General features: G+C 38.0%; 1 protein-coding gene and 1 long non-coding RNA gene across 3 annotated transcripts in view; one reads left to right on the plus strand and one right to left on the minus strand.

Annotated features, from left to right (window-relative positions):
* LOC133071613 (uncharacterized) overlaps nucleotides 1-22,675 on the plus strand; it is a 352,151-nt gene that overhangs the window by 179,407 nt on the left and 150,069 nt on the right. The window lies entirely within an intron of this gene.
* SYNPO2 (synaptopodin 2) overlaps nucleotides 1-22,675 on the minus strand; it is a 200,804-nt gene that overhangs the window by 32,201 nt on the left and 145,928 nt on the right. For both annotated transcript variants that reach the window (XM_061164121.1, XM_061164120.1), the window contains exons 2-4: nucleotides 12,360-12,511; nucleotides 5,607-6,406; nucleotides 1,013-3,204 (exon numbers count right to left, since the gene is read on the minus strand). In XM_061164121.1, coding sequence (XP_061020104.1) covers nucleotides 1,013-3,204; nucleotides 5,607-6,406; nucleotides 12,360-12,511 — 3,144 coding nt within the window. The remainder of the gene's footprint in view (nucleotides 1-1,012; nucleotides 3,205-5,606; nucleotides 6,407-12,359; nucleotides 12,512-22,675) is intronic.

Genomic DNA, 22,675 nt, shown 5'->3' on the forward strand with positions numbered 1-22,675 from the left:
CACACACATGGGGTTCCTTGTGCTTCACAGTCAGCCCCCAGAGTCAGTAACCCTTCAGTAACCCAGAGTCAGTAATCTCCCAATCACATGATTTCCAAAAGGAAAACAATGGTCACACATGTGCCTTTATCTGCAGCCTACTCACCTTTTTATACGTTCCTCCTTTATAATGTACTCTACCGCTTGCCTCAGCTGAGGAAAACAAACTTATGCTTTCATGGGCAATTGGAGATGTACTCACTTAGTTTCTTAAGTAATTGGGGAGGGAGGATGGGAATCAACCTCTAAGAATAATTATCCTTCTTGCCCATCCAGTTTACTTTAAAGAAGTCTTTGAAACGAGCTAATATATATAAAACATCTGGCAAGGAGCCTGGTAGATAATAAGTACTCCGTAATTATTAATCCCCTCTTTCTTATCCACCTTACTAAACTATGTACATTCCAACAATCCCCAAGTTCTCTGTGACATCAAACAGGTGGCTGAGGTTGACAGACCAGAGCTGATCCCTGTCCTCAATAAATTTCTTATCCCTTAATACTAGTAATAGAGATAAAGCACTACTTAGAAAGGAAATGTCAGTCAATACATGTTATATTTTCACTACAATCGAACCTTGTCAGTGTAGGAACACAGCTGTTCTGTCACATAAAGACTGTGTCCTAATGTTGAGAACACTGATCACTGTCTTGTGGCTAAATGCATATACCCTAAGTATCCTGCTTACTTAATACAATGGCCCATGTCTATTTGGGGGTGCTCCCAGATTTTTTTAAAGTGTGCAAAGAAGATAAATATATTTTAAGTCAATCTGAGTTAGATTTCTGACTCATTAAGAATATTCTGCTTCTTGGACCCAGATTGGGAGGTGACATCTGAAATTAAGTAAGTTGAGGACTTGCTAGGCATTCTCGGGGACTCAAGTTAACACCGCAAACAATTCGTTTCAAGCAAAGTGGACACTCAGCTTCGGCTACAAGATTACTCTTCCACCACAGATGGTTTCCACACCTGAACTGTGACACCGCTCTTCTTTGCTGAGAACTTTGGCCTTGGTGCCACAAAGTAAGATGTTGAGGCTGATTCCTGCTTTGGAGAGGTGGGGATGGCCACGGGCACTGGGGAAGCGCTGACTGGCGAGGTGGCCTCAGCAAAGAAGGAGGGCGGAGAGGTATAGGCGGGCACGGAGTACACAGAGGAGGCCTGCACATCAGTGGGCGAGCCAGCGGTCACTGGCCGAGGAGGAAGAGCTTGCTTCGCAGCTGGCACTGAACTGACCTTCACCGATGGCTTGGCGGGGAGGCCGTCCTTCGCATCTGGAGGTTGGAAAGTAAACAAGGATGCATTAAGCTGATAGGGCTGGTGCTTCATGACATCCAACGCATTGAGGGGTTTCTTGCCCTTTTTCTTGCCTGTCTTGGAGGCCTGGAGGCCTGAAGGCTGAGACTTGACAGCAGCCGGTGGGTAGGAGGGGGAGTGGATAGGATTGTAGGCCACAGGCGGAGGTGCTCGGACATTGGAGGAGTACTTCCAACCGGCAGGGAGCGACGGGGTGGGAGACTGAGCCCGGGCAGCGTGGGCCTGCACGGTGTCCGAATCGACCACATACTTCTCCATCCTCGACTGCCTCTTAGCAAAGAGCTGGGCTCCTTTCCCACTCATTCCTGGAAGCTCATTGGATGGTCCCGCCGCGCCAGCACGAGCAGTGTTCACTGTCGGGATAGGGGTGGGAGCTGCTGGTTTGGGAGTGTAGTTCCGGCTGGCTACCGCTGCCTGTGGGCCTTTGAAAGGACCAGCCAGGTTCAGAGCACTTGCAGGCCGGGCGGGAGCGTAGGAAGGCTGCGCGATTTTGATGGAGGAGACCACGGTGCCATGTGACGGGTTGGATGTGGGGAAGGCAGGAGGTTGCGCTGGAGCCACTCCTGGCGACCAGACTGGAGAAACCGGAGTTACTGGTTGGGAGGATGAGGACTTGACAGCAGGCTTTGGAGCAACAGGAGGCGGGGTCTTCTGTTTTGCAGAGGAGCCTTGCATGAAGTTACAAGCCTCTGCTCCTAAACTGAGGTAGTCTTCTTCAGGTCCGGAATCTGCTCCCGCACCAGGGCCCTTTTTGCCCTCAGAATTTTGAAGAAGTGACAAGAGTTCAGGGTTGGGGCTGACCTTGGGCTCTTTAAACGTGAACATGGGTTTTGTCGTGCTTCTCCTTTTGGCCTCCTGCAATATCCCTGTTCTCTTTGCTGGCACCGCAATCCTTTCATCCCGGGAAGCTATTCGTTCAGACGAATCGTAAAAGGCCGGCTGGGACCATGGGGCAGGCTGCGGCCACGGAGGGGGCGGTGCTGGGCCAGCTGTTGGACTTGACACTGCTCTGGAGAAGGTTTCAGGTGGGGGCGTGACTGCAGAGTAAGGTGGCGGCGCAGGAAAGTCAGCGATGGGACTTGTCACGTTTCGGCTGGGAGAGAAGGGAGCTGCCGGCTGGTTCCCAGACCCCGGGAAGGGCTTGGCTGTTCTGTTCACAGGCATCATCCTCTGAGCCTCTGCTGTCTCAGACACCCCGGTGAAGCCATTCTGTTGGGGCACGTGGCTGAGACCATGGCTCACCTCAATGTAGCTTCTGCTCACAGAGCTCTGCGCTCTCACCGACGCTTCTTCCTTCCTTTGGTAAGACGTCACGGTCCTCAGGCCATCTGTCTGGGCAGCATCTGCTTCTCTGCTTGGCCCTCCGGCCACCCTCTCCTCCTCTTTCTGGGCTGTGATCTGATCCATTCTCTCCCTCCTCTTGGCGAACATGAGGGCCCCCTTGCCGGTGGTGTCTGGCAACATCTCCATCCTGTCCTCTCTGTTCAGTTTCTTTTCAATGTCCACTAGACCAGAATCCCAGTCAAAGTTCACAACTTGTGTGTTGTCGTCAGTGTCAGACAACAACTCTTCATCCACCTCCGATTCGCTCGCACCCAGAAATGCTACTTCACATGGATCCTCCTTGTCGCCGTCTTCCTCCTCCTCCTCTGCCTCTCGCTCAAGTTCACCAGTCCCGTAGCTGACTAGGGTGTATTTCCTGGCTCTCCGACGACGCTTCTTAAACATCAACACCCCCTTGGAGTTGGGGTTGGGGGCATCTGTCAGAAGGAGGGCAATGCTTTTGCATTTAGATTTTGCTTCTTTCACCTGCTTTTCTGATAAGCTTTCACTCCTCCTGAGCCCTAGGGAAAATACAAAGATTACATTGAGTTGATGAGTTCAAGGAAGACTGGATAGCAACCCAGAAATCAACTCTCTTGGGGGAAACTAAATACAGAAAAAACATGTTTACAATTGGGTACTAAATTGTGATGTAATCCAACTCATTTCTCTTTCTTCTTTCAAAATGTATACTTCTATATTGATATATATGATGATATAGATATAACTTGCATATATATGTCACTTCATTTTTTTCTACAAATACATTTTTATGTTGATTAGAATATGTCTCATAACTTGTTTCTGTATAGCTCCTTAAACTTTAACAATAAACACTGGAAAATAAATGTCAGTTAATTGGATATAATTAAAATTACAATGGAAATAATTTAAGGACATAATATTTTCCAAAAACAACTTAGGACATACCTTGCATTTTCATATTTTAAAAATAAAATGTTGATATAAAACATTTCCAAGCATTTTAAAAAGGAGGGAGGGAGAAATAAGAAAATATTGTTTACTTAAATCTTTTAATGTAATGAGTTTAAATATTTAGGTTTTCTTTTTTTTTAGTTAGCCATTCCCCCAAAATGTTTGCATTCACAGCTACTAAATCAAAATAAATTCAAAAATGTAATGAATAATAATTGAAGGTACTGAATCAATAATTAACAGTAATTCAGAGTATAAAGTTATTGTGACTATATTTAAGAAACTTTAGCTACAAAGTTGTCTAGATAAACTTGTTTATAAATGCATTGCTCTCTTGGAAATATAATACTACTTTAGTTGCAGCAAGAATAAGTGTAAATCTTGGGGAAATTTTAAATTATATTACTAGTAACCTTTGCAGCTGTATGATACAGAAATTAAGTCATGTAAAATAAGAACCTGACAGTTTTAGAATAACAAAAATTTATATTTAAAATTTTAACATTATTATTGTTATAAAAAATAAATTTGTGGCAAGTTAACTTATAGCACTATCAATGATAAAAATAAGAATGATTCACAAATAATTTTTGAATTCCTCAAAAGAGTTAAATAAAAATTTCAGACATTAAAAAAAATTTTTTTTTATTGAAAATCAGCTCTGTTTGTGACTAGGGGGAAAAAATCAGACTTAATGGTTAACTTTTTAAAAATAAAATGGAATCAAAATAGTTTTATAACAAAATTACAGATATTCACTGGTAATCAAATTTTACTTAGAGAAAACAGTTAAAAGCATGGTCATTCCTAAATGTAATTCCTTTTTTGACTAGTGTTATACAACTTACTATTAAATTGACAGTCACAGTTGCACAGTTGTTGCTAACTTCACTGCCAACATGTAAAGTATGTGAGTGCTGCCTTAATACACTTGTTTAATATGCTATAAATGTGAAAATGCATACAGATGCTTAAAGTATAAGGAATGATTAACAGCACTTGTCAATTCAGCTACACATGGTTATGCTAAAAATATGCTTTAAAAGGAATAACAATAGTTAGGAGAATTAATATACGACTTTGAATAACCAAGATCATTACTGTTGTGTATCACTCATACATTCAAGTGCCTTTGACAGTCAACTTTTACCTCCTCAAATGCCTAAATGAAATTCCAAATTTGTTTTTAAAAAGTACATGAAAGAAAATTATAGATATCATAAAACCCAACTGCCATTCCTATCTTCATTTGCCTTTCTGTAATCACTCTCCTAGGTAAAACAAAACACCATAAAAGGGCTTGATTTTAAAATATATCTTGAGTTGGGAGACATTTAAATGGCTTCACATGGCCTTGGGGATTGACTTCTGTGTCTAGAAGGTAGATGAGATGCTTTGCAGTCTAGTGAAGACTTAACAAAACGGAGAGGATCATGTAACTGCTCAGTATTCCACATGTCCTTGTCCATCAAACTCACTTCTGCAAGCATCATCATGCTGCACAATGATTTTTTTTTTCAAAATGAGGATCTGCTTTTAATATCAGTGGTTAAGCCTGTATTTTAAAGACGCCTCTCCGCAGCAAACTCAACAGTTTTTGACATTTAAATTCAGCATCCACATGAGTGCAAAGACTCTCAAGTGCTATTTTAACATGGAATATGAAACAAATAAAAAAAGGCACATTAACTTTAGTATTTTCTTTAACAGTCCCCGTGTCTTTGGGAATAAAAGAAAGTGCATTAAAAACATTCAAATCTACTACGAAGTTAAAACTTATTATTTCCAGTTCAGAAATTGGTGTTTTCTACAATTTCATGTTTGTTATTTTGTGCATTAGTTAAAAAAAAAAAAAAAAAAAAAGCCAATGAGAGACATAAGAAAAACCTTAAAAAGAGAAAATCCAGGCAGGGGAACCAGCAGCAAAACTCCCTAACTCCCAAGCCCCTTCCAGCCACCCCACAGTGGCTCCCAGCGCAGGACTTACGTGCGTGGCGCGCTCTGTGCTTGTGAGGTCTGCTGTGATCCCTTTCTGAGCGTGGATCTTCTCCCTGCCCTGTGCCTTCTGATGAGACTGCAAAGGATACCAGAGAAGGAGGTGCTTCTGACGGCCCTCCTTCCACTGGAGGAGCCACACACCCCTCTGCTGCCTGAAGCCCGCACCCGTCCGTCTTCTGCCTGTCAGAGCAGTCCAAGATCACCTCCAGGCGGGGCAGCCCTGGGGCGGCCGCTTCGCTTCCCTGGGTCAGGCTCAGCTCCTGGCCACTGGAGATCTGGATTATCTTGCTGGACCTCAGAGGAGGGTCCTCTTTCTCACTAGTGGGGGCAGAATTTATGTGGACAAGCTCGTCATGTTGTAAATCGGGCTCTGGGTCAGGAGACTTAGATTTTTCTGCCCCCAGGAGAGCCACAACAGCGGTTCGCGCGCCCTTGCGTCTCTCTTGTGACAGGGACAGTTGCAGCTTAACCACAGTGCCTGGCCGCCCCGCGTCTGCCTTCTCACTGAAGATAATCTCCTCTGGGAAGCGTCCACTTTCAGAGTCAGACGTGTGAGGGGCCAGACCTGTTTCTTCTTTTATGCTCCCAGAAAAACCAGCGCCACTCGCTTGCTCCTCAGCTAGGGGAGCTCCACTCTTGACCGGGACAACGTAGAACTCTCTGGACTGGCTCTTCGTGGCTGGCCGAATCTGCAGGGTGGTACTTTCCATGAACCCTTCATGGGTGACATTCTCCTGGTTTTTGTTTTCAGTTTCAGAGATCGAAGTTTCACTTATTCCACTGGATGGTCTGCACACAGGAAAATTAGTCCAGACAGTTAAATCAGAGTGTGTTACACCTGCCAAAGAACTTCCTGACACTTGTATGATGTCTAATACACAATACAGTAAAAATATTTCCTCCTAAATGTCAACTGCAACATATTTGAAAACAGAACTTGGCAACATGTTTGTATTATTATTTAAAGATCTTCCAAATAAACTTGTCTGTAAAGCAAAACAAAAATGCTCACAAAAGTTTATAAAACCAAAATCCATCCTAAATTCACTTTTTTTTTCATTTTTTTAAAGCATAGGTTATAGCTATATGGATGCCCTTCATCTATAATTACTGGGGTGTTTTCAAATAATCATGCTTGTTATAATATGACAAAGCTTTGTAATGTCTCATTGACTGAGTTAAGTCTGGACATTATAAAGTTACATAAACATATTCAGCAGCTTCAGAGCAATTTAAGTATACAGATAAATCAAGTAATCCTTTTAGAGGCTGTGCTTTCTTGAAAGGAATGAAATAGAAGCTGTTTTTTAAGCTCCAATGGGCATGTGTTTTGTAATAAGTGGACCCCAGCCCAGTACTCTTGTGCAAAGAGAAATCCTTTCCAGGCTGCAATGAATCATTGAGTCATGGAGTATTTATAATCTGAAATGTCTCCCCTTCTCTATTTGAACTTGTTACTTGGAGCATTTTCCTTATAGGATCTCTGAAGTCAAACTGTTCCTTAATCGCTCAGGTAAGGAACCCACAGCTGTTCACCACAGTCTTTTTATTTTGACCTTAACCGTTCCCAGCTGGTTTTGCAAAATTTGTGTTTGCAAGAAGCAAAGTCAGTTAAGGGTTAAGTGACTTCTTGCATGAAACTCTAACTTAAACTCTAACTGCTTTTAGAAGAGAAACATCATTCACAGAACAGCTGTAGGAGATGCTTTCATTTCTTACATTTGTAAATTTTTTAAAGAAGCAGTAGCATCTATCTCATCTATCTATCTTTTTCCCTCAAAAGTACCCTAACTAATGCAGGATCATCTATTGAAGGGAGTGAGCCCATACTTCTATTCTATTCAAAGGAATTCACCTTAGAATTTATGTGGTAGTAAAATTTAAGACCAATATTCAAAATAATTACTCTTGACTTTGCTTTTCACTGAATTTGGCAAAACAAAAATAAACAAAGCACAAGCTAACAATCAAATGAAATGCAGCTTTCTCTGTGCAAATAATCTGTAGAGCTTCCTGGTAATAGCACCAAAAAAAAAAAAAAAATATTATAGTATTTTTAAAACATGATGAAAGCAAATTAAATATTTCTTATATAGGAAGTGACAAATACACTCTATGCAACTGAAATTTGAGAGTTTCAAAAGGGCAGAGTTTTAATTTAGGAAGGCCTACAGCAATCAGAGCAGAAAAAGAAATAAAAGGAATCCAGATAGGACAAGAAGAAGTGAAACTCTCACTGTTTGCAGATGACATGATCCTCTACATAGAAAACCCTAAAGACTCTACCAGAAAATTACTAGAGCTAATCAATGAATATAATAAAGTTGCAGGATATAAAATTAACACACAGAAATCCCTTGCACTCCTATACACTAACAATGAGAAAACAGAAAGAAAAATTAAGGAAACAATACCATTCACCATTGCAACAAAAAGAATAAAATACTTAGGAGTATATCTACCTAAAGAAACAAAAGACCTATACATAGAAAACTATAGAACACTGATGAAAGAAATCAAAGAGGACACAAATAGATGGAGAAATATACTGTGTTCATGGATTGGAAGAATCAATATTGTGAAAATGAGTATACTACCCAAAGCAATCTATAGATTCAATGCAATCCCTATCAAGCTACCAACGGTATTCTTCACAGAACTAGAACAAATAATTTCACAATTTGTATGGAAATATAAAAAATCTTGAATAGCCAAAGCAATCTTGAGAAAGAAGAATGGAACTGGAGGAATCAACCTGCCTGACTTCAGGCTCTACTACAAAGCCACAGTCATCAAGACAGTATGGTACTGGCACAAAGACAGAAATATAGATCAATGGAACAAAATAGAAAGCCCAGAGATAAATCCACATGCCTACAGACACCTTATCTTTGACAAAGGAGGCAAGGATATACAATAGAAAAAAAGACAACCGCTTTAACAAGTGGTGCTGGGAAAACTGGTCAGCCACTTGTAAAAGAATGAAACTAGAACACTTTCTAACACCATACACAAAAATAAACTCAAAATGGATTAAAGATCTAAATGTAAGACCAGAAACTATAAAACTCCTAGAGGAGAACATAGGCAAAACACTCTCTGACATGAATCACAGCAAGATCCTCTATGACCCACGTCCCAGAATATTGGAAATAAAAGCAAAAATAAACAAATGGGACCTAATGAAACTTAAAAGCTTTTGCAAAACAAAGGAAACTATAAGCAAGGTGAAAAGACAGCCTTCAGAATGGGAGAAAATAATAGCAAATGAAGAAACAGACAAAGGATTAATTTCAAAAATATACAAGTAACTCCCACAGCTCAATTCCAGAAAAATAAATGACCCAATCAAAAAATGGGCCAAAGAACTAAACAGACATTTCTCCAAAGAAGACATACAGATGGCTAACAAACACAGGAAAAGATGCTCAACATCACTCAATATCAGAGAAATGCAAACCAAAACCTCAATGAGGTACCATTACACACCAGTCAGGATGGCTGCTATCCAAAAGTCTACAAGCAATAAATGCTGGAGAGGGTGTGGAGAAAAGGGAACCCTCTTACACTGTTGGTGGGAATGCAAACTAGTACAGCTGCTATGGAGAACAGTGTGGAGATTCCTTAAAAAACTGGAAATAGAACTGCCATATGACCCAGCAATCCCACTCCTGGGCATACACACCAAGTAAACCAGATATGAAAGAGACACGTGCACCCCAATGTTCATCACAACACTCTTTATAATAGCCAGGACATGGAAGCAACCTAGATGCCCATCAGCAGACAAATGGATAAGGAAGCTGCGGTACATATACACCATGGAATATTACTCAGCCATTAAAAAGAATTCATTTGAATCAGTTCTAATGAGATGGATGAAACTGGAGCCCATTATACAGAGTGAAGTAAGCCAGAAAGATAAAGACCAATACAGTATACTAACTCATATATATGGAATTTAAAAAGATAGTAATGATAACCCTATATGCTAAACAGAAAAAGAGACACAGATGTACAGAACAGACTTTTAGACTCTGTGGGAGAAGGCAAGGGTGGGATGTTCAGAGAGAACAGCACTGAAACAAGTATACTATCAAGGGTGAAACAGATCACCAGCCCAGATTGGATGCATGAGATGGGTGCTCAGGGCTGGTGCACTGGGAAGACCCAGAGAAATCGGGTGGAGAGGGAGGTGGGAGGGGGGATCGGGATGGGGAACACATGTAAATCCATGGCTGATTCATGTCAATGTATGGCAAGAACCACTACAATATTGTAAAGTAATTAGCCTCCAATGAATAAAAATAAATGGAAAAAAATAATAATTTAGGAAGGCCTTGAGATGAAAGTAGATTAAATCACTTTGAATTATATCAGCAATAAATTATGAAGCTGAGAAGAGAGTAGTTTGAATTCATTCCAGACTTACAGACTGTAATACAGGCAAATGGGTCAGATAAATATTAACATTTACTGGTAGCCAAGATAAAATGGAGATATACATGAATAAAAATCATAAAAGAACTAGAGGTTAAATAAAGCTTTATACCTTAAAATGCTCATTTCCATTCAGTGCACATAGGTACTTAATTCCAAAATTTATGTGTCATAATTATATGTGTGTGTGTGTATATATAAAACATTTAAATAAAATTTACAGTAATAGAGACAATGTTGAAGATTTTAAGATAGTCTGACCCAGCTATCTCTGCGTAATAGCCCAGGAAAAGTAAATCACTTGTCCTCTAGGGACAGATGACAGTTACATGAGCAAAAGAAATATTTAATTCCAGGAAACAATGTTCAGATATCCAGATTTGTAGGGGTGCTGGTGATGATGATGATAATTACTTTGGGGATGATTTTAATTTGAGATTTCATTTAAAATCTCTGCAATTATTTATTTATTTTGTAAAAATAAAAATACTTAAGATAATAATAATCAAGATTCCAATTATTAAAAGTAGCAGAGAACTAGTCCATTTACTTTTAAAAGTAAATATGTACCTAAAACTCAGCTTTAAACCACCAAGGACTTTCCCAATGAAGTAATCAAAACAAGAACTAGTAGGGGATGTTCCAGTCTACAAGTGTGTTCTGAAAAGACTGACCTCATTAAATCAGCAAAGACACTAAAGGAGAATAAATTAGGAAAAGTTTTTCTCCTATTTTGGATGTGATTAAACCTTTACAAAGACAGAACTTCAAATACCTCAGAGATTTAAGTGTAACAATGGCCAACACTTTGACTACACTTGGCAAGGTTTCCATGAGATCTCTTGAAAAAGCAAATGGCAGCTTTACGAATAAGTAGGATCTCAGTGGCTTACACACTGGACTTGAGGGTAAATGTTTAGATGGGAGATTGTGAGAGAATTGCGAGATTTCTTTATTTTCCCAAAATTTTGGCCATAGTAAGTTTGTGTTTGTATAGAAATGGAATCATACTGAATTATTACCAGAGGGGTAATGCTGTATGTGGCTTCCTAGATGACTCAGTGGTAAAGAAAGTGAAAGTAAGTGAAGGTGTTAGTCTGTGTGTCAACTTTTTGCGACCCAATGGACTGTAGCCCACCAGGCTCCTCTGTCCTTGGGATTTCCCAGGTAAGAATCCTAGAGTAGGTTGACATTCCCTTCTCCAGGGGATCTTTCTTACCCAGGGATAGAACCCATGTCTCCTGCATTGCAGGTGAATTATTTACCATCTGAGCCACCAGGGAAGCCCCTCAGTGGTAAAGAATCCGCCTGCAATGTAGGAGACATGAGTTTTATCCCTGGGTCAGGAAGATCCCCTGGAGAAGGAAATGGCAACCCACTTCAGGATTCTTGCCTGGAAAATCCCATGGAAAGAGGAGCCTGACTCTAAGGTCACAAGAGTCAGACATGACTTAGCAACCACCACCAACAATGCTGTTATGTAGTCTTTCTGCACAGTTAAGGCAAAACTCCTAGAAGTTTTTGAAATTCTGTGTGAAGGAAGCCTTAGATTTCCTTTGTGGATTCATTGTACTAGCATGGTCAGGGCCTCACTTAGAAGGTTAATATGGACTAAACTGTGATTTGTACATGGTGAAAATGTTGATGCTGTAGTTTCTTTGTGATGACCCTGATTGTTTTGTTTTTATGTTTAAGGTTGACTTCTGCATGTTGAAGCAATTAGGTTAGGAGCGAAGCATTTGGAGAGATCAAATTGACAAGCATTTGATTGTCATTTGCATTGAGAGTCCAAAAACTTTAACCATTAGCTTTTGCCCATATACAAATATTGTTGTTGTTTTTTTGAAATACAAATCAGGCTGCTTTTAAGGGTTTCTCGATTCTTTTCCTACTCTTAGGCATCCTCTTTCTATTCAAATAAATATTACACAGTGTAACATTTTAACATGTAAACATTTTAAATTCATCTATAAATCTAGGAATTATAATTTAGTGATCATAGTTAATCTTGACCTAGAAGTATTATATTATGCTCAATATACTGAGCTTCCTAAGGAAGTAGTCTAAAATACCTAAGATTTTCAACAAAGTTCTTGAAACAAACTTTTCAAGTTAATTCTCAATTTGCCAGAAAATTCAGCTGATTAGAATTATCATTTTCCAAACACTATGGTTTTTCTGTTTATACTGACATGCAGAGAACCCTCATTTCCCCATAGAGAACAGTTTATATGATAGTAGGAGCTGTAATCGTTGCCATGTAGCTTCAAGAGAAAATAAATATTCCAACAAATCTTTTTACCTTTTGACGAGCATTTGGAGAGAGTCTGTTATGCTCTCCATGAGCTTGATGACTTCTGGGTAGGTGAGGTCTGCACAAGGGTTGCCATTGATAGAAACCACTTCATCCCCCTCACAGAGCCCAGACCCGGAGGCTTTGCTCTGGCTTCTGATCTGAGTGGAGTGAAAAAGGAGGTAATAATTAGAATTATATAACTTGCAAAAAAAAAAAAACCACTGTCTTGGAGAAATTTTTACTTGGGAGTAGTAAATAGATCTGCAAACTTAAATCAGCCCTGAGTTTTAATTCACCTGTTAACCTATAAGACGATCTTAAACACTTCTAACCCCTGTTACAATTTATTACATACCATACTGTCAAACTTTCAATTCATAGATTTCTAGGTAAATAGACCAAAAAAAAAAAAAAAAAAAAGTAAATCTATGGTGAAGGAACGAGAATAATGAAATAAAGAACAGTGAAGAATGGCGAAGACAAATGTTTAACTTAGTTATACATTAAAAATAATTATTTCATACTGTGATGCTTGATCTAATCAGAACATGTCTCCTCTCATTAAAGTAAATTTTAAGAGCCTTCTCATTGACAGTGTGGGTGGAACACCAACTATCAGAAGGAGATGGAGGGCAGGACAATGAGTTTAAGGAGAGAGCTCTACAGCTCAATAAACTGATGAAAGCCCTTCCAGTAAAATGCGGAAAATTAGGCAGCAGGCTGTTAAGAATTATGTCAAAGGGAAAAATCCTTCATTGAAATCAGTTATTCAAGACTTGATAATAAGCAAACTTTAGCGAAAAAGGCGGGGAAGGCAATGGCAGCCCACTTCAGTGTTCTTGCCTGGAGAATCCCAGGGACGGTGGAGCCTGGTGGGCTGCCGTCTATAGGGTCGCACAAAGTCGGACGTGACTGAAGTGGCTTAGCAGCAGCAGCAGTGAAAAAGGAAAAAAAAAAAGATTATTTTGCAAAAAATAAAAACAGCCCTGCTTAAGGACTGTATCATATTCTAGCACAGATTCAGTGGAACAAGAACTGACTAAAAACCTAGAGGAGAACTTTCAGATGCTGAAGAAGAGAAACTCAGAGGAATAGAATAGCAGCAGAGAGCTCCCACCGGTCCTTAGTGAGGAATAGCTTTCAGGTATTCCTGAAGGTTAACATTCTGTGTAATTAGGATTATGGTAAAATGTTGTGCTAGTCATTCTCCCTCAGCCCATTCTCTACCCTCTCTGGCTCTGCTTTCTGGCCTCTAGAGCCTGCAGTGGCCAAGTTCCCTTGCATGCTGACTCCTGGTTGGCTTTGGTCAATAGGAAGCTCCAACGAGAGATAAAGAGCAAGGGAAATGAGAGGGCAGGGAAACGCTCTCCCTGCTGGACCTGCTGGGCCACGGTTTGGCAATGGCTTTGCTCCTCAACGTAGACAGTCAGAGCTCCTGTCTGTATGTCGCTCTACCATGCCTTAACTCCTGTTGTGTTCCAATAACACACACCACCTCCTTGCATCTTCACACCTAAGGATAATAACAGCTTCCTGCTCCTGACCTCTGGGTGCTTCATTTTCATTTGTTGGTTTCCACGAGCCTGTGCTATATTATCTTTAATTACTCCTTTGAATATGCCACCTATTTTCTGCTGGGACCCTAAATGATACTAAAATGTTTAGATTTCATTTTACAATGTGAATTTAATGGTTTTTAATGAATCATGTATCATGATCACACAATCTCAAAGTTAAGAATACTTTAAGATCATCTTCTATCTATTTTCCACCAAAGGGATCCCTGTTTGACTATTATAATCAAGATTATGAGTCCAAAGAGCTCAGAACCAGGTAAGCAACACTTCTTAAAGAATGTTTTCATAGCCAGGCTCACTTCTGATTTGGCACGAAATGTATTTCAGTTTATCTCTAACAGTTGCCCACTAATTCTTGCTAAGGTCTTAAATGATAATTAATTTGCTGACTGATATAGCTTTAAAGTTTATATCTCCATGTACATTTACATTTTACATGATACTCCTGGAGGCAGAAGCATATCTTTAAGTGCCAGAACAATGATGCTAATGAAATTTGAAGTGTTTAAGTTAGTTGTGTTCTGGGAGAGTCTATTCTTTTATTGTCATAAATTATAAGAAGGCCTTCCCCTTTTCTGAAAAAATCGATCTCGTTCTTTCTTTTTTGAAAGCACACAACAATTTATTGCAAAAATTAAATGAATTCAATATGTCCAAGGCTTTAAGGATGCAGCCAGAGCAATGAGAAAAATAACAGTTACCCAGTTTTGAAAAATATCTGTTTATTGACTGCCAGATATATTTAGTTGTCTTGTGTGAAATTATTATAATGGAGAATCATGAGAGAGTTGTTAATAAGTCAAGGATAAAACAATACTCAACAGTGAACATATAAGTTAAGGATAGAGTTATTCATATTTCATTCATTTAAATTTAATTTTTTAAAGATAATAAAATAGATTAAAAATAGATAACAAAAAAGATAATAAAACATATTTTGAAGCATAAAATTGTTCATTCAGTGGAGTCAGATGTACTAGAATATGAACAGAAAATTCCTCCTTTTGAAGACCAAAGAGGTTTTATGTTGATAAAACAGATGTGTCATTATATCCTGTATCCCCTTCCCCGAGGTCAATCTTGAAGCTGATGTTCCATTTATCAGCAATAAGTTATATGAGTTTTAAGCAGCTTCATGGGTTTGCAGAGTAAGATGAAAAATTGGTTCTTGGAAGATAAACAAATCTCCACCTTAACAGAGCTGTCTATCATCCAAACATGTGTTGCTTGATGGGAAAGGTGCAGTTCATCATTGTGCTTGTCAAGTGGAGCTTTTAGCGGAATCCAAATAAGCAAAAGCACTATGGTAGGAGCCATTAGCATTCCTTCAGAGCGTACATTCTGAGGTCAACATTTGGAATCAACTGCTATGATTGTGTTTAGTTGACCTTTTACAATGGTCTGAACAGCAGGAAATATTTTTCCCTCATGAACCATGTTAAATATGGTGATACTTTCCTTGCCACAAGGCTTTTCTAAAGGACTACTTTTTCTCTATTTTTCTTTTCTGGTTTGAACAATTATTTATTCCCCCCCCCCAATTATTTTTATTAGTTGGAGGCTAATTACTTTACAATATTGTAGTGGTTTTTGCCATACATTGACATTTTTCTCTATTTTTGATAGGACTAAACTAAACAAAGGTTATCTGCCAGAGTCAGTTGTGCCCAAACATATCCCTTGCAATCACCAGCTTCACCAATATGATTCTATTCATAGGTGATTATGAAGAATAAACATTTATTAGTGTATAAAAGATCTTTATGTATACAATTATGCATTTTTCTAATTTGTATAATTGTGCATTATTATGAATCTGAGTAAAAATTCTAACCCCTGAAAATACTTGTTAAAGTGAAATACTTTGTCAGTAAAAAGAGTAAATTTGGACATAAAAACTGTTAAGATTTACAATGCTGAATCTCTATGAATGAACTTATCAACCAGTCTTCTCAGGCCATTAGGCCTAGATTCATAAAGTATGCGTCCTAGTGGAAGAGAACACCAGCCCTCATGAAAGAAGGCATCGGTTTCAAACCTGTGGTCCCAGTGCTTACTAACCCTCTGAACTTGGTTAGATGAATTGCATTACCTCCTTAAGCTCTAGTTTTCCAAAATGTAAAATAAAACTAATAAATTTGATTTCTCTTAAGGGTTAATAAGGATTAGAAATAATATATGTTAAGTTCCATGATGCACATAGAGCTCACAGAGGTGCTCAAGAAGGGATTACTGAATAAGAATGCATTGACTTCCTATACACACACACACACACACACACACACACACACACACACACACACAACATGCCAAGTAAAACATGCCAAAGAAAAATTGTAGTGTTAGTACTTAGTCTATAAGATGTTTGAAAATATCTGGATTCATTTTCAGTTTTCATACATATACTTGGTATTAGCTCATCATAATCTAAGATAAATAATTTTTTATGTGTCTTTTCCTCTGTAAGTACATATTTCATAACTGAATTGTGGAAGAAGACCAACCTATTTATTGTCTCCCAGCAGAAGTAATAATATAAATATGTAAATATTAGTAGCTTTTTAAAATTGAGCACTTACTATGCTAAGCCCTTTACTTCCTTAAATCATTTATCTCTAGAAAACTTTGATGAGAAGTATAAATGTACTTCTACTTGTACATGTTCAAATGGACTGTGTTCAGATGGACTGTCATTACCCTCATTTTTATGGAGAGGAAAACAGAGACTTAGAAAAGTGAGGTACTTTGCCTAAAATTATGCAGCTAAGACCAGAAATTGAACACAGGAATTCTGACTTCAGAGCTTGTGGTTTTACTCACAGGGATTCCCTGGTAGCTTGCTTGGTAAAGAATCTGCCTGCAGTGCAGGAGACCCGGGTTTGATCCCTGGTCAGGAAGATCCCCTGGAGAAGGAAATGCAACCCACTCCAGTATCCTTGCCTGGAAAATCCTAGGGAAAGAGGAGCCTGGAGGGTTATAGTCCATGGGGTTGCAAGAGTTGGACATGATTTAGCAACTAAACCATCACATAAGTTGCCTTCCTCGTCAATAGTCTAAATTCGATCCCATGAACCCTAGAATGAAGAAAGAGAGAGGAGGAGTATAAAAACAATTGACATACAGTGCATGCAGTCAGGGAGGAAATGGAAAAGACTAGAGAAAGAGAAAAACTTGCCTGGTCAGTCTATAAACCAGTGTTGAAAAAGACAGATTTTGTTTATTTTGTTTTCCTTTTTCCTCTTGTATTATTTTAAGAGCTTTATATATATTAATATTTAAAGATTTTTTAATCTCTAATTTTTAAATAGTCAATATTATGACTACTTGTAAAATAATATGTTACAGATTCAAAATTGAGTAAAACTGTCTTTTACAAACTGTGATTTGGTACAACACACTTATGTGAGTATGCGATATAATTCCCTTTCTTTGAAAACATTCCCTTAGAGACCTCATTCCACACCTAATATATTAATCAGATGAGTGAGCTTCTGTCCATAAATACTATTTTCCCCTTCAGTGTCTCTCAATTTAATCAGATATATAACTAAGAGAAATACTGGTAATGTAAATATTTACAAAATACTGTGTTCTATTGCTTACAACCTCTTGACCCATGTCAGGTAAGATTTATTTTACTGACACCAAGTGAAAATGTAAAGTTAAGGCTTCTTTGAGAAATTTAACATTATTTCACTTTGTAAATAAAATCTGAGAAGAGTATCAGCTTTGCTTATTTACTTTTATGATAAATAATTCCCTGGTAAAATTTTAAGAAGCTCCTTTTCTATTAACTTACTATTGCTTGATTTCCACATCTTCCAGAGCTGACTAGAAAGCAAGTACAAGATTTGAGTTCTCATAGAGCCTTGTACTTAAACTATTCTGTATTGTGTATGTGACATATCAGTTGTGTCAGATTCCTGTTAGCAAAACTAAATCTTGACTCATGGGCTGTATTTTCACATACAGTTCATTGACAAGTCCACTTGAAAGATGTCAGAGTAAGTGGTAGAACCAAGATAATCTCCTCCTTAAATTCCACTACTATATGTATTAAAATACACGAAAAGGAAAGAGAAAATTAGTATAAATAAGCCTATCCCATGCAAGGCTATTCTTAATCCATAAAATAAAGTCTTGGGGCCTAAAGATAACCAAGACAGGATGAAAGACATGATCTCAGACAAGTAAAATCATTTTGATGGAATTTGGAAAGTAGTCTATGATCTACTAGCTCCTTCTGAAGCCCCAGCCCTTCTTCAATTTTCTTTCTTTTTAAAAAAATAATTTTTTTTCATTTATTTATATTAGTTGGAGGCTAATTACTTTACAATACTGTAGTGGTTTTTGCCATGCATTGACATGAATCAGCCATGGATTTACATGTGTTCCCCATCCCGATCCCCCCTCCCACCTCCCTCCCCATCCCATCCCTCTGGGTCTTCCCAGTGCACCAGCCCTGAGCACTTGTCTCATGCATCAAACCTGGACTGGCAATCTGTTTCACACTTGATAATATACATGTTTCAATGCTATTCTCTCAGATCATCCCACCCTCACCTTCTCCCACAGAGTCCAAAAGTCTGTTCTATACATCTGTGTCTCTTTTTCTGTCTTGCATATAGGTTTATCGTTACCATCTTTCTAAATTCCATATATATGCGTTAGTATACTGTATTGGTGTTTTTCTTTCTGGCTTACTTCACTCTGTATAATGGGCTCCAGTTTCATCCACCTCATTAGAACTGATTCAAATTTATTCTTCAATTTTCCACTTCAGGCTTTTGGCAAAACTTACCTCATACTTCTGAGACAAAATTTAATAAGCATTCCCTCACCCCAAGTGGCTCTTAAACTGAAGACTTAGGTAACCCTGTATTCATTAGCTGTCCAGAAAAATGGTTGGTGGAAAGTGCAGCAAGACCAATGATGTATGGTTAAGGTTTTAGAAATAAGCAAATAATCCTACTTTTAATGAGTTTCCTATCCAGATTCCAACCTCAGCCCCTGATGAGGGGTTTTCTAGTACCAAAACTGAGTTCACAAGTTGTTGGGAAGTCATGTTTACGGTGGCACAATATTTTTGGAAATCATTAGGAACATAACAGTTTCAGGATGGCAAGGCAAAAGAAAACAATAAGGACCAGCACACCATGTAATAAAAATAATAATAACCCAAGAAAAATATTAATAGTAGGAGTTAAAAAATCTTGGAATTTAGTGCAGAAATTCAAACAGTGAAATGGAAAAAAAGGTTGAGGAAATATCTAGACTGGGATAAATAAATAAGAAATAAAACTAGTAACTGAGTAGATCAAAATCAGTAGAAAAGACTGGCAAACAGTTGAATGGATTGCTTAACTTTTGTCTCAAGCCCCTTGGAATGTGTCTTGTGTGCGGCAGAGGCAAAGGAGATAAAATAACATTTCCCAGACTCTCCTTCAGAACTTAGGTTCTAGGTGTGATTCAATTTCAACAAGAAGGTGCACCTGGAAGAAACTTGCACTTGAAACTGAATTAAGCAAAGAGAGGAATTAGACTGTAAGGCATCCATCTTGCTGCTACAGATCTGGTAGATGACTGTTACTCTGGATACAGCAGTTCTACTGGCAGCTTCTTAATCCCAGATCACAGCTAAGGTATGTAACCCTAGACCTAGCACTGGGCCAGCCCAATAGCTTCCTGACTCCTTAATTTCCTGATTGTGGCAAATGTTGCCAATCCTTCGGATAGCCAGTTCTGCAGTGTTGTCTGAAGCCATTTCTGAAGGCCCTGTCTTTCCAGAGCTTTCAACAATTATATAAGCACGAACTAGAGAGGTGTCTATTTTCTGCAAATGAACCATTTGCAGAATGAACCATGAGCTGATACAGAAAGAGAGAATTAAGGGCAAACATAGAAGGTAAAAAAAGGACAAGAGGTAAAAGGGCAACTGTTTCTCAGATACAGAAAAGGAAAAAAAGATGGAAACAAATGCTGATATTTCAAGACAGACAGGACAGACAGTGCAGGAACTTACATTAGATAAATTGTATGGGGTCACCATCTGCCAAAAACAAAGGAGGAAAAACAGAGGGGGATTAAAACTTGAGGACAAGGAAGAAAGTTTCAGAAAAGCCACTGTAGAGTATTTACTAGGAACTTAATATGAGTTTGTGAAGAACTTAGAAGGAATAAAGTGAAATGATTATCAGTATCTCCTGTTGTCCAGACAAATGTTCTAAAAGAAGAATAAGGTAAGGTAAGGTGAAGTCGCTCAGTCGTGTTCGATTCTTAGCGACCCCATGGACTATAGCCTACCAGGCTCCTCTGTCCATGGGATTTTTCCAGGCAAGAGTACTGGAGTAGATAATTCCTAAAATTAAGCAAGGCTTTTCTCCATTAAAGCACTGATAAGTATATGAAGAACTTAATAAGAAATTAAATTACACGAATTGTCTAGTGAAAATAATTCTTCAACTATATATACAAGTTGGGTCATGGGTGCAAAATACAAGTAGACACTAGGAATCCACACTCAACACTCTGTTCTCAAATTGATGAAGATTAGGAATTTTTCTGTTCTGCCCAGTAAATATATGTCCAGTTACTTGGCAAAAAGTTTTCCTTTTGGATGACTGTCTTTATCCTTAGGGACCAAGTCACCATAAAAGTATAAAGTATTCCTGGTAGCAACTTTGGAAAAATTCCTGAAGTAAATAACTCTCTTTGACAGGAATGAGGGCCTTAATCCATGGGGGCTGCATACTTAAGAATCTGCATACCAATGTGATTCCACAGGCTGAAACGATGCCACAGTGTAAGTGCTATGAGCTGTTACAAAGCAGCCACCATGATGCTAGAAAACCAACAAGTACAAATATGGAATGGTATTCTCTGCTCTTCTTTCCTTCCAAAGAATGTAAACATCCCAGCTCTTTCAGAAAAACACCAATGGACCAGAGCCTTATGTAGGACATGTCCCTGTCTACTCTTTTGTTGGATTAAATTCTGAAAGATTGCACAAAGGCTTTGAACTATATGCACATTCTTTTTATAAACATTTACACAGAATTAAAAAAAATTTTTTTTCAAGACCTCATTTAAAAAAAGCACATGTAAAACCTAAAAGATTAGATAAATAAGTAGTATAATTAGGGAGACTCAGACAAGAGTCAAGCTTGAACTTACTATGTGGCTTTCTCAAGCCTCTGTTTATATTTATTAACTGTACACCCAGCTATTAACTAGATGGTTATTATGCTGTAATACCTCATCTAGTAAGAATTTAGCTATCTAAAAAACCTGTAAGTATGCTCAACAGTATTTTGAGTGGTTAAAATACAGTAAAAAATACAGTTACCTAAAACTTCTGTACATCACTCTCAGTATCTGGGATCATTTTTCAGTCTATTTGCTCAATTTTATACAATTCTAATAAGCTTTTTTGTTTGGTTTACAGAAATTAGAAATGGAGGGGGCAAACATGAACATTGTTAAAGATGTTACAGTTAATACAACACCAAAGGAAGAAAGTAAAAGCCAACATTTAAAACACATGAAAATCTTAAAAAAAAAAAACAAAACCTCAGAATGCATTTAATTAAAGTGTAAAATACTTCCACATGCTCAATGAGACTTAGTGCCTCTACTGTATTTGAGTATAATAATAGGAATTAATAATAATGACCACAAGTCATTTAAAATATTTAAATCATTGTGGTAGGTTGATTAGATGTAGAAAAACATATGACATCTTTTAGAAAGAATATCATTCCAAACAGATAAAATAGAAGTTTTCCCGTTTAAAGGTAGAACTAGACCTAAGGCATTGCTACACTAATAGAGAATTGGATTAGAATTCATAATCTGAGCTCCTAAATACTTTGCCTGTATTGGTGTTTTTACTGAAATTATTTAATTTCAGATGTGAATATGTCTCATGTACCCTGAAAAATGTATCTGTTTTTCCATAGCTCTAGATATGCTGATACAGGTGGCCTGGGAATGTTAATCAAGGACTATGTCTTTCAGGGAAGGGCCAATTTGAATGATATCCTCCAAAGTTTTAGTTAACTAGAAGTTCATTTAGTCAATCATTAGTATATAAAAGTGTGTGACCTAAGGCAGCAACTCTCAACCATTTTGGTCTAAAGACTTATTTACACTCTCAAAAATAATTGAGGACCTAAAAAACTATTTTGTCCTTGTGAGTTCTATCTATTGGTATTTACCACGTTAGAAATAAAAAGATCTATTAATTTTTATTAATTAATTAATAGGTGGCCAAAAAGTTCATTTTTATGGGAAACCCAAATGAGCTTTTTGTCAATCCAATAATATGTTAATACAAATGTTTTATGAAAAATAACAATGTTTTCTGATGCTAAGATAATTTGGTAAACATAGTGATATGGTTTTTGCATTTCTGTTAAATGTCTTTAATGTCTGAGCTTAACACAAGACAGCTGGATTCTCTTATGTGCTTTTGCATTCATTCTGTTGTGTTGCACTGTGTTGACTGAAATGTATGAAGATCTAGCTTCATACAGAAACATAGTTAGAAAAGGGCAGGGTATATTAGCAGCCCTTCAGATAATTTTGGATATTCCATGACACTACATCAAACTCAGTAAGTGACTGTTTCTCAAGTTGCAATGTAGAATCGGAAATCATAACCATGAACTTTTCATACTTCATTATATTAAAATCCCCCAGTCTCTTTTGCACTTTGGATAGATCTTTAACCTATGCATGATTCTG

Source organism: Dama dama, chromosome 17 (genome assembly GCF_033118175.1).
Source record: "Dama dama isolate Ldn47 chromosome 17, ASM3311817v1, whole genome shotgun sequence".
Classification (NCBI taxonomy): Eukaryota; Metazoa; Chordata; class Mammalia; order Artiodactyla; family Cervidae; genus Dama; species Dama dama.